This window comes from Procambarus clarkii, chromosome 51 (genome assembly GCF_040958095.1).
Source record: "Procambarus clarkii isolate CNS0578487 chromosome 51, FALCON_Pclarkii_2.0, whole genome shotgun sequence".
In the NCBI taxonomy this organism is placed as follows: domain Eukaryota; kingdom Metazoa; phylum Arthropoda; class Malacostraca; order Decapoda; family Cambaridae; genus Procambarus; species Procambarus clarkii.
Genome location: NC_091200.1, coordinates 17744874 through 17758406, shown reverse-complemented (window position 1 = coordinate 17758406; position 13533 = coordinate 17744874). Strand labels below are relative to the sequence as shown.

Below are 13533 nucleotides of genomic sequence, written 5' to 3'. Positions count from 1 at the left end.
ATCCATTGTACCAATTTGGAGTAACTGAGAAAAGTTCTTGTCCTGAATGTAGAATACTGGTGATCCAAAAGAAATGGGTCCCAATTCTCCAAGACATCTGCTTGCTTGTAATGCAACCTACAAATTGGACAAGTATTACAGCATATATTTTTAAAGTAAATTCAATGCTGTCTTCATTATATACAGAAGTGAAATACACAAAGAAGTAAAATATAAAATAAACAGTTACACAGACAACATAAGGGGTCTAAACTGGAGCATGAGGAAGACTACAAATTGGGAGTCCACAACACAAAAATGGACAGCATTACATGTGCCATAAAAATCGCCACTGATGAATGGTATGAAAAAGGGGTTCACGGCAACCAGGAGGCCTGGTCGACGACCGGGCCGCGGGGACGCTAAGCCCCGGAAGCACCTCAAGGTAACCTCAAGGTATGATAGACAATAATTCTCTGTAATGCCACAGTTCATGGAGAAAGAAGCAGAAGTTGAGCCATCTACAACAGCAGCAAATACTTTACTTATAAACTTTAATCATAAATTGCTTTATATTTAGAATTGATTTAGTTTACAAAGTTTAAAATATATTATTCCTTTACATATAAGAAAAAGAGAATAATAATAACCTAAAACTGATTGTAATTATAAATTATATAGTGTATATAAATGGGTTATATCCATATCCATTTTGACATGATACTGAATTAAATATATAACTTATTGTTTACAATTTTAATGACATTAAAATTGCACACTGTGATATCATGGGGGATATCACAGTGCATATACCGGCATAGCACGTTTGTTAGGACTGTACTGTATATCATAAGATTCAAAATGCCTGCTGGTACACAGAGCTCACATCCTGTTCCTCAGGACTCCAGTAAACAGATGCCATCTTCAAAAAAAATTATCTGCATCCTTCCTGGTTTTGAGAACACCTCAGTACTGCCAGAGCAACCAAGGCTGATGAGTACACCTCCAATTCACAGCACAGCTGCGCAAATCGGAGCCACAGCGCCATTTAATAAGTAATCAATTATTTGCGATGATAGTGTCAGATGATCCTGACTGAAATAAAAATTATGTACAAGGTTCAGTTATCAGTGAACATGCTATGCTGGTTATGTTGTTCATAATGCTAGTTATGTTGTTCACAGCAATGCTCAAGATTTGACAATTAAATAAGTTGTCTTATGTAAATTTTCATTAAGTGTGGAGTGAAACACATCTAAATGAATGGCAGAATAAAGGAAATTGGAAATATACCTAACAGAAATCACCAATTTTTGGAACATGTTGAACAAAAGCATGTTTTCAAGAGGAAATTATATATTAGACAGAAAACCAAGAGAGCTAGAATAGTGCCAAGTTCAGAGGAATACTCTTTCAATACCATTTGAACCATATGCATCATCTTACCTGTTCATCACTTCCAGAAGCAAGGGTAACAAGGCTGTAAGTAAGTCGGTGTCCAGCACTCTCTTGATCTACGCCAACACTTTCATATAATTCTGGTATTTCTGTTCTATGATGTTGTAACTGTAAAAGTATTAAAAAACATTAAGGAAGTCCTGAAAATTAAAAAAAAAACATTTTTATTTTTTTCACTCTAATGAAACTCACAATGTACATTGAAGAAGATATGTCAAGGAAGAATTGCTAAGAACAACTCAATAATTAATTTTACCTATGTCAAAATGGGTACAGTATTCATAGCATCCTGCTTTAAGTAATTCCTCTATCAAAGGTCACAGTCATGAAAATTTGTCTACATTCCTTTTGCTTGATGTTCACCGATATCTTTTGGGCTACCCAAGTATAATTAATCCAGCTAATTTTATTCAATGTTCTTTAAACACAATTCACAGATCAAATGTATATAACAGAACTGCATAACTCTGCTCTCAAAATCTATATACTGTATCTATATTTTAATACAAATATTTTTATATTTTTAATAACCTATAATAAAGCACTATTAACACTATTAATTCTGAAATTGAAATGTTGAACATTAATTACTCATGGCTTTTCTTGTTATAAAAGTAACAGGCAAAATGCAAAGACTATCAAATATCTTGCACAAGATATCTGAAGCTGCATCACAACACAAAAAGTACATTAAAGCTCTTATATATATATATTTAGCACTTGTGAATGATCTGAATTAAAGCCTTAAAGTGATCTGAGTATTAGCAAAGAAAAACCCAGCACTGAATGTAATGAAACGCCTCTTTCTGGAGAGGCCTGGAGGTAGTTTCCTGTTGCTAGTTGCAAAAATAATAAATACTGCCACACCTCTTAAGTCACATCAGCCCTTGTGAGTCTTAATAGCCCACTGGGGACCAGAGGCCAAACCCTGGTCCCCTTAAAGAAGCACAGGAAGCAGGAAATTCATGATCATCCTCACCGAAGAAATAAACCCCCAGAAAGAAAAGCAAAATAGACCACCACAAGCTTCACAGAAAATAAACAAATAGTGCAGCAAATGACACGGCAAACAATCCACCCAGTAGTTTTGTCATACTCTATCCCCTTAGTAATTGAAAGGTAACTAAGGGGGAGCTGAAGGTTCCCCATGTCAACGACCATCAGTCCGGAGCCTAAGAAAACCAACTAAAGCACCTGGTATATTAATTAATCTGCACAACAAGTGAGGCTTGTAAACAGATGCCCATGAAGAAAACACTAAATATTGAAGAGATACACGAACAATGGACATTCGCAAGACAAGGACCAAAGGACGGCCAACACTTTTCTAGAATATCCGGGACCCAAAGAGCTGGTGACTTATGAAGCAGTTAGACAAGCAAAGGACTGACAACTGTTGACACTGAGGAGCTACCAACTCCTAGGGTACAGCCACCTGGCATTGGCCAGTTGTTACCTGGGCGGGGGATACGACCTAAGTACTGGATGGATCATTTGCCGAGTTGTTCGTGGCATAGCTTGTTTACTTTTGTAAACTTGGCACAGTTGGCTGTGTTGCTTCACTTCCTTTCTGGATGTTTGTTTCTTTGGTGAAGGTGATCATGAATTCCCTGTGCCCTGTGCCCCTGTGAAGGGGTGCCAGGTTTTGGCCTCTGGTAGGCTATTAAAGGACTCGCAAAGGCTGATATGACTTACAGGGACGGAGCTATCTCAGTGTTGCTAGTGGCAGGGAGCCACTGTTTGGCCCCTCTTGAAAATAAACAAGAAATTTGTTGGCATCATCAGCACATAAATATATTAACTAAACATTACAGTATTATCTAATACATGTCAAACTCACCATTTTCAACAAATGTATAACAGACTGAACCTCTGTTTCATCCAAAGATAAAGACAGAAAGTTTTTTATTTCATCACCAAGAGTTAGACTGCCACAGAATGAAGTCACAAGCTGACAATGAATATCACGCAATGGATTCAAACTCTGGAATTCTCTGTTTAAAATATATAAATAACAATATTAATAATATAGCTAATTAAACAACACTGCAAGAGTTTGCTAGAAAAGCTCTAAACAGTGATAATGCAATGATTATTCAACTTTACTTTGTCTTATCTAAAACACAAATATCCATTACAGAAAAACTTCTTATTCTGTTTCCCTACCAAAATACATTTCCAACTCTATATTCCAGCTCTTGATTTTTCATGCCTATAACATATCAATATTTCACATACAGTATAACTGCATTTATCTCAGGGCTACCATATCTTCAGCATCCTCAATGGAGACAGGAAGCTGGCAGCTTGCTACAGGTCCCTCCCATTGTTCCTGAGGATTTTTCCTAATTGGATTCTGAAGAAAGTAATATCATGACATTTATGGCTACTGTGGTAGGAGGTAGAGACATTTTTTTCTTTTACCCATCTTTGTTTCCTGTCCTACTCTCTGGCTTGTTGAGTAATTCAACAATTTCACCTTTGGTAATCATACATGACAGTAACTGTATTAATATTCATCAGATTATAGTAGTAGTTCTAACATCTTAATTGATTATCATTAATTTACATTCACTCAGCCACTGTCTCTCACAATCTGCAAAACGGTTAACTTCATACTTCCTAAATTTAATCTTTATTCTTTGCGAGGTTCATCTTCCATACTGGTGTTCATACTCTTACGACTGATCTACCATGAATAAAGCAGTCCGAATATTTCTTATTAATTTCATAGAGAATGTTTATTTGTATGCAACTTGGCAAATGCTGCTGGCATTATAGCCTCTCTGAACCTTGTCCCTGTATCATTTTGTTCTTGGTGTCAGCATACTGGCACTTCCTGGTGAATGGTTGGTCAATTTTGTGCATCTCATTCATTTTCCTCAGATTAGGTATGAAACTTTCTGTAGCTTTATGTACAGGGCTGTATGTGAATGATAAAACATGTATGTGTGCAGGCACATGAGAGTACATAGTCACATGTCATGTATGTGTACATGAGTACATTAAACAAAGACAATGTTTTAGTTTCCTTGGTCATTATGTCATCATATGTATGTATATGGATATCTAGAATTGCAAAAATGGATCAACATTTGCACTTACTCATCATCAGGTAACGGTGGTAAACCTGATACAGCTCGCTGAACATCTGGATGGTTGCTTGTGAAAATTGCCTCGATGACACTAAGGGTCGACTTCTTAACTGGTGAGGTGACCTTTGCCAGAGGTAATAAACTGCAAAAAGAAAAAAGAAAGGGGTTGATTAAATAAAGAATTCCTTTCATTTTTGCTTCATCAATTGCTTCCCATGCCAGAGTCTAGAGAAGTTTAAATTTCTTACTATATATTTTAACCAAAACATAATATATTGTAATTACTCTGTATGACATAAACCTTAACATAAAGCAGTGATAAGGAACAATGTTCAATATAACCAATATAAATATTTGTTAAGCCAACACATTACTTACCGTGCAAACAGAATTGGAATAACTGATATAAATGGATGAGGACAATGTTCCAGGGCACAGCTGCAAACGTTGTATAAAAGTTTATTGCAATGATCTGAAAAGTTTTGAAATTAATTACACTTTTGTTTCCATTATAAGTGACTGTTTTTGTGCAGAGCTAAGTTATATAAAGTCTAAAGCTTCTGTGAAAATTATGTCAATGTAGAAAACGGAACAGTCGATTTAGTTCTCAATTCACAATCGGGGATCCCAGGTTTGATTAACAGGCAGGACAGAAATGGTTGGGCACATTTCCTTTCAGCTAGTGCCTCTGTAAATAGGAACCCCCCCAGGAGTTAAGACAGCTATTGAAGGAATGTATCCTGAGGAAAGTTAGTAGTATGACCTTGGGGAACCTCAATAAGTCAAGTGTACATATATATATGCAGACTTCCTGTCCCTGACAAAATGAATACCCACAATACTCTCCCCTCTTCTCTGCAAGCAAGAATTAGAAATGAAAAGAAAACAACAATCATATATCCATTTGAACATCTACAAGAGAGTTATTCCAGGACAATTCACCATCAGCCACCTTTATAAAGGTATAAAATATTGAATACATATTAGACATCCATGAAAATTTAGTTATTTCCATATATATAGTGCAACAACGGAAAAACTGAAAATTTCACAAGCACCATTTCTAAATACAGTAATGTAACATTTGAATTATTGTTACAGAAATACTTAACATAAATCTATAAACATACCTGCCAAGTACGGAGCTATTTCTTGAAGTGAGGAGGTGTAACAGGTAAGTATATGAACCAAGAATCTTATGATGTATGCAGAAATATCTTTCACATTCTCTTCTAAATGGGGCAATAATGAATGAACGACAGCAGCTACAGATGACAGGGCACGACGAGCAGAATGAGGAGTGCTGCTCTGAGCAAAATATTCTAGAACACCTTGAACAACTTTATGGAGTTCTAATTTTCTTGATGCAAGAACAGCTAATGGGCAAGCCTAGGTTAAAAAAGAAATCTTTGTTTAACACCACACACACTAATTAGCAATCCAAACTCAAATAAAACCATAACCAAACATTCTTTTCTGTTAATGTATTATCCAGTAGTTGGTTCAATCATGCCACTGCCAGCTGACTTTTGCTCACCTACCCTTCTCATTCATATTTATACATTATCAATCCATCTCCAATATTTTATCAGTTTTGCAATGCCAGGAACTATAAATATCAGCAAATTTGCGACTATCTGTAGTATATCTGTAGATAATTCTGAGGATCAATGTTCCCCGTGGCCCAGTCTTTGATCAGGCCTCCTGGATTGTGGTCTGGTCAACCAGCCTGTTAGATATAGCTGCATGCATGCAAGTCATATAACTAGTTATATAATTTTTACATAATTTCTCTGACCTAAAAAAAAAATATTTAAACTAACCCATCATCAAAGCAAAATACAGGATCTACAGAATGCTTATTAATGTGAGAATCTAAAACAAAAATAATCAGACAAAAGTTGCAAGTCTAGCAACAGTTGTGTGGAGGATTTGCTGGAACCTTGTTAACCACCAGCCTTACCTAACCCCATTTTAATTAGCCAAATTTTCATGTTACTGAACACCTGGAGGTATCGTATGATCTGAAAATTAGGGGCACAAAGTATTCAAAACGTTTTGGAGTCTAAAACCAATTGCAGTCCTCTGGAGACAATGAACATCTGCAATACCTATACCGGACTGGTATTGTATGCACTTTTTGAATATAAAAGCAGTTGGTATGAAATAATTATCACCTAAAGACTATTTGGAAAGGGTTGACAAGAATGCTTACATGATGCACTGCCTGTTCCTGGTTCTTCAAGTGACTATGGCACTTCAGCATCTTTTTCTAACATAACAAGTAACTCCTCTACTAAACTCAAATGTACCAAAATCTACCACAAATATACAAGTTAACTGCAACATCAAACAATTTTAAAACCTAAAGTGCAAGAAAAATAATGCTTATCAGCTCTTGTGTGTATTACAATTATATTATATTATTATTATTATTAGTCTCATTTTTTAATATTTATGGATGGAAGCCCCCAACTTATATCATAGTACAGAAAATAACTTTTTAAAGAAATTTTTTTTCTTTACATAGTAAAGAAAATAAATTCACATTTAACTTGTACAGTACTCAAGAACATCAACCAAAAACAGTATAATTCAACATATGATGGCAAATTGTATGTATTTTAAGCTTGAAATAAGACTGCATAATGTGTTGCAGAGAAATTCTTCAGAAACTTAAAAAAAAAATTATACAATACTAAACAATTATTCATTTCTAAGGTTACCAGGTAGGCAACACTGAGATACTTGCCTCTTTAAACATCATGTTTAAATATTCCAGAGTATTGTGTATTACAGTTGATGAAAAGTATGGAGGATTTGGTTCTACAATCACTTCTTCCTCTATGATAGCATCAGCATCATGTACAATCTTCACCAAGGAGAGAATTATATCACCAATGTGCTTGTCTATCATTTCTCTGAACCTTTCATTTCCTAGACTTTTTTCAAGCAATTTATAATGCCTTTTAGCAGAAATTATCTGAAAAACACAATAAACCAAATTATCATCATGTCTCTACAGCATGCTAATGGAAATATTGCCAAGTTTTAAATTGTCCAGGACTTCCTGGTGCACCGCTGAGTGATGCCTAAAATATTAATACTTTATTCATGTTTTCTCAGTTTTTGAGTTATAACCATAAATTTTGTCAAAATGTTTTCAAACGAATTTGCTGGAGTATAAATGCCACGCAAAATGTGTTTTTATAATTGAGCCTATGTGACAGTTTTAAAACATCTGATTTAGTAACATTAGCACTTTAGTGTCATTGCAACATTTATTGTTGGAGTACGGATGAGGCATTTTAGCATCACTGAAATGATAAAGTGTTAATATATATTTAATTGTAAAGTGTCTATGCATTTGTTGGATCCTGTTCATCTCTGTAGTTCAATACGTCTTTGTTGGTGTTGTTGCATATCAGAATGCATTGGCTTTTCGTGTCTGTCTCTTGTGTGTAAGATATTAAATCCATACTCAGCATGTTCATCAGTCCATCTTTAACTTTTCTATGCATTTAGTATTAATGGTTTTGGAATTACCCATAACAATGATGATTACATAATCTTGTATACACATTAATATATTTATAGTGAAATTCACCTAGTTAAGTGAGATAAGTGATCTACAATATGCCTACTTATGAAAGTAAGGAATAAATTCCAAGACTGAAGGATGGAGAAGATGCTGTAGTTCAAATAAGCTATATTTTTATTGCTGTAAGAAGAATTAATACACACTCGTGCACACTAAAACACACATACATACAAAAGCAAGTAAACAAACACATTTATGAAATCTGAAACTTCTAGAACAAAAGGCCACAGATTCATGCTAAAAAAAAACAAAGGCTCAATTTTTTTTTTACAAAAACTCTCTTTTGCAAACAAGAGTTGTGGATGGTTGGAATAACTTAGTCCAGAAGGTGGAGGGCTGCCAAAACCAATGGAAGTTTCAAAATGTCATATGATAAACATGATTGGAAAGAGAAGACATCACAAGCATAGCTCTCAACCTGCAACTGCACTTAGACACTGAAACTTACATAATTACTGTACATGTATACACTCATTTACACACACTCGCACACAAACACATATTTGTCCAGACTTTTAATGTGTACAAGAAAAAGCCTACCTTTGGTCTTGTAAGCTGCTCAACCAAATCATTATTCAATTCAGCCGAAACAAGTGGATAAATATGAGCCATGAGCGTGGGAAAATTCATCTTAAAAAGCTCAACCACATCTTTTCCACAATTTCTTGCCAAGTTTTCAATGGAATCACTTTTGTCACAATCAAACAAAACAGGTAATAAGATATTTGTATGTTCTTTCAGGAAATTTTCACTGTTTGTAGACTCCAGGAGACAAGCTGGAAAATTGGCAATATCTTGATTGTGCAGAACCCACTGCTTTGCCAAGTATGGCAAATGGTGTTGCATTAACTTTTTCATTGTACAGCCTCTTGATATTGCTACTCTGTAAAGTGTAAACAATAAAATATGAGTCAAAACATAAAGCACAAGCAGACGATGAGTCACAGTAACATGGCTGAAGATTCAATGATCAAACCACACATTAGAAAATGAAGAAACGACAAGGTGTCAGTCCATCCTGGACCATTATCAAGTTGTGTAATGGAAGAGAGGAAGGTACAGGCAAATATTTATAGTAAGAGTGAGAAGAGAGGTGAGGAGCAGGTAAGAGAAAGTTAAGAATAGGATGAATGTAAAAATAAGGTAAAAATATGATGTGCACATTTATTGACTGGTTATTCCCTGAAATTGTTTCTGTGCATGGGGTCCACGCTTTATAGTTCACTTCATGGCTAGGTATCCACTTGTTTGCATGTCTCCTATTATATCTATCTACATACTTAATAGTACTTGCCTAACAGTGTCTATGGAGGAAGCGAGATCTAGCTCTATATATACCCTACCTACTAGCCTTGATGCACCTGCTACATTACAATTTGCCTACTCTATTCTACCCCGCAGTCCAGCTGTTGCCAGCCCAGCCTTGGTTTCAGGCGCTGCTTGCTCAGTGTCCGAACCCAAGGCGTTTTCCACGGTTCCGCCTCTTCCAGCAGGTCGGACCGGTCCGGTACATGGCTGGTTCGGTCTTCTCCTTCACTCTTCACGTCTGGTCTTTTTGAAGCGGGTTTATCACCATTTGTATGGTGATCAGGTGGCTTTGTTTATGGTGTCCCACCTGAGAGCTACGTCTCGGCAACAGTAAGAAGTTCCTGGCATTCTTTCTGCCATTTTCTCTCTTCATAGGTTGTCTTCTATTTCTGATCGGGTTGCCTTGATCTTTATGTCTTGGCTTTTACAGGACTGTCATTTGATGCCTAATACTGTTGCCTCATATCGTGCGCTGTTGGCGGAGTCACTTCAGCTTGCATTTGGGGTGAATGTTACTTCTGCCCCGTTCCGTAGGCCTTCTCGAGCTTTGTTTCACCTTCTGGGTGAGCCCGGTTGATACTTAGCCTCCAAACAGGAGTGCCTAGGTTGCCGGAACGGAATGGGGGGGATACCTGCACGGACGAGCGACGCGGCGTTCCATCGGCGAGTCGTTCTACCCCCCCGGTCCATTTGACGTTTGCTAGTTTCCTTGGGATTAGAGGGAGTTCTGCCTCTCTGTTTGGTTTTCAATTACAATTTTCTTACCATGTGGGGTCTGTTTTGCTATGCCTACCTTTCTGAGTACCTAACCCGGTCGATGGCAGATAAAAAAACAACCACAGGGGGAGGGGTTTCCAGGGCCATTGCTCCCTACGCCTCTCTGAGGAGGGACCAGGTTCTGGTTCGAGGTCCCAGGTAGGCTGAACTCCATAGACAAATGCCCCAGTCTAATGATTCGCATATTAGCCTGATAGCTCCAAGGACCCGAAAGGGGATCCCCACAGAAAAATTAATTTAGGTCATATAAGTACAAATTTTACATTCAAATGTTAGTGAAATTTTTCCCAACACTGAGGCATTAAAGCCCATTTAAGAAAACAAATGGCATTTCCTATTCTCTATATATTTAAGAAGAACGTACCTGTTAACAAGCCTTGACACAAGTACTGCATCAACACCACATTCAGGAACCGCAAGGCACAAAGCAAAGAGCGCCTTGGCTTCAAGGAATGGAGAGTTCAGTGCTATTACTCCTAAAGTAAGAAGGAAGCTAGCCACTCGGTTAACTCCTTCATCAGATTTGAAGTCATCTTGAAGTGTGCCCTATTAAAAAATTAACGTTAAGTATCATATTTATCACAATATAATTTCATGAAAGTCTTTGCAATCTTTTTACACCTTAAACATTCATATACAACTCACTGAAGATTATAGAAGAAAATAAATAATTTTGACACCTTGTACACACAAGAAGTTAACACACTATTTGTTCATGAAGACATTTACTTTTCCTTCTCAACAACGCAACATTTACAAAAGCTTTAAACACCTTATTTATGATGACTTTCTTCTGGCAAAAAAATTAATATAATACTGTACACCATTACATCCTCCTCTAACTTCATCTAAGCTTCCATCTTCCTCTAAATTTCTAACTGCATCAAATAAATAAAATAATTTTAGACATTTGCCTAAAAACATAAATTTTATCTCAGCATGTTATTATTTACCTTGACTGACTAACTTTGATCATGGTTTAATAACTTTAATTGAGTTTGAGATTGAGGGGGAGAACAAGATTAGGTGGCAGCAGTTTTTGAGAAAGAAGTGAGAGTTCTCATTACCCTCGAGTATGTGATAACTCGCAAGGGAAGCACTGTACATCTGGTTTTACGAAGCACATGGCTGCTGTTGTGGATGATTTGCCAGTGTGGTGGTGCTCATTATCCATGATGCTATATAGAAAATAGTGAATGTACATATGAAATTTTATATCATCTTTGATTCCTGTATTGCTTACCTTCTTTTCCCAGGCAAATGTCTCCCTACCCCCCTCCTCACAAAACGGGGAAATCATGACGGTCCAGGGTTCGATTCCCACAGCAGAACAGAAACATTTGAGCACATATCCTTTCACCTGATACCTGTGTTGATCTAGCAGTAAATAGGCAACTGTTATAGGTTGTATCCCTGGAAAGATCAGTAGTTGGTCTAGGAAAACCTCAATAAGACTAACATGATTCCTGGCTCCAACAGTGGGAAACCATGTCGTGTCTTCTTGAGATCTTGAGATGATTTGTCTGCCAGTACCTCTGTCTTAACTGTTCTAAACTCTGCGTGTGAAAGCAGTCAGTAGCGCCAAATATAATGTGAATCTAGGCTTCATACATTCCATTATGTACAGTTGAGTATCATACAGCTCATGTTCTGCCAATGGGCAGCTGAATTTTTTTAGGATAATCTTGCAGACACTGGCATAACACAGTGAAGATGACAAGGTGTAAAACAGCAAGTTGTCAAAAAAGCCATAAGTGCATATCCTACTTGGTACTAGTGTGCATTATCACACATCACTCAGAGCAGAAAAGTTGGAAAATGCATTACTATCATAGCTCCTGTCAAAGATGGCAGTCAAATTAGCCATGAAATATAAATATATACAGCAGAATTGTATAATTGAATAAATTATGACCAATTATACAGCACACATTTTTTCAACAAAATATTTTAACTTCGAGTAAATATGAAAAGCACTTTTACATAGACAACTGATAAACATTCACATATTCCCATATTAAACCACAGGTGTATACTAGGCTGGCCAAAGCTTCAGAAACCTAGCATAAACTGTTGCTTCAATTATTATCTCTTATCACAAGGTAAATTATTTGCAATACTGTACTCAAAATCTGTCACAAGATTCAAATATCCCATCACTTTCCTTATCATAACAAGGACCAATTGTTATTTACCCGATATTGAAAGCTTTAAATGCAATATTTAAAGTGTGGGTGATGTGTGACATCGTGTGACAACACTCCAGTTGTCCCACGATGATGTCTCTAATGGGTATAGTGCAGTGGGTAATGTGTAAGTTACAGGATGAGAGCTACGCTCGTGGTTTCCCGAACTGGTGTGTCAGTCAGGTTAAACTTCCTGTTTCCAACAATGACATACAGTATTATTATACGAGAATGTGCAAGTCAATATTGGTTATTATTTGGTATATTTTGTTACAAAAAAAAAAAAATTAACTTCTGTAAAAATTTTACCGGTAAGGTCAGGGCTTCCAATGCTGTCTGATAAACATCTTGAAAAGTTTGCAGTTGATGCTGAGTATCCATCATAGTTCCATCAGCTTTAACTAATATCACGTGGATGAAAGAGGCAGCCATGATGCGCAGTTCATGGCTTGGGCTACAGAGAAGGTTAAATATTTCTCCACAACGGTCATTTTCTGGTATTACATACCTAGACCACACACGCTTTGGATCCACCTGAAATAAGAATTAAAAGTACAAAGTAAAAACTAGATATGGTAAAGGAGCAATCAAAGGAGCTTTTCTAGGTTTCTCACAAAAACATTTTATACAATCTAAATAAATCAGGCCTTGAGAGAATATAAAATGTTCCTGTCTGTATGGAATTCTAAATGGCATCCTCTGAACATATGATCCTGCCTGGTTCCACTGAATACTCATGCCAGTCAAAGCCTTAATAGGTCTTGTATCAAATCTTTGAAGTCATAATGTTCCCTGATGATGAATCACTTGCTCATAGTGGGTAGTAAAGGTGCAATTAAATTGCCAAAAACATCTTCTGCAAATGTCAGAATAAGAAATTATCTAAAAAATACAAAAACAAAAATAAAAATATTAGTATAGTCACGAATAACTTGGTCAAAGCAGACCTTAAGATATATAAGGCCTCTCACTCACGTGACATAGTGACCAAACGTTACAGCTCCCTTACTAGCACAAACACCTTCAAAACTTGCTAAACAATAGGGAAACTTGGCCAAAATGGATTTCCAGTGACATACATCGCACAATTGCCAGCAAAAAAGAAAACCTGACCTCTGCATAAGGAGTA

At 36.6% G+C, this 13533-nt stretch overlaps 1 protein-coding gene across 3 annotated transcripts in view; it reads right to left on the bottom strand.

The window, feature by feature from the left end:
• tefu (Serine/threonine-protein kinase tefu) overlaps window positions 1–13533 on the bottom strand; it is a 194936-nt gene that overhangs the window by 38977 nt on the left and 142426 nt on the right. For all 3 annotated transcript variants that reach the window (XM_045768877.2, XM_045768876.2, XM_045768878.2), the window contains 10 exons: window positions 12714–12938; window positions 10583–10764; window positions 8674–9016; window positions 7285–7515; window positions 5663–5921; window positions 4911–5004; window positions 4543–4674; window positions 3278–3431; window positions 1426–1545; window positions 1–117 (listed from right to left, as the gene is read on the bottom strand). The exon at window positions 1–117 is cut by the window's left edge and continues 38 nt beyond it. In XM_045768877.2, coding sequence (XP_045624833.2) covers window positions 1–117; window positions 1426–1545; window positions 3278–3431; window positions 4543–4674; window positions 4911–5004; window positions 5663–5921; window positions 7285–7515; window positions 8674–9016; window positions 10583–10764; window positions 12714–12938 — 1857 coding nt within the window. The remainder of the gene's footprint in view (window positions 118–1425; window positions 1546–3277; window positions 3432–4542; window positions 4675–4910; window positions 5005–5662; window positions 5922–7284; window positions 7516–8673; window positions 9017–10582; window positions 10765–12713; window positions 12939–13533) is intronic.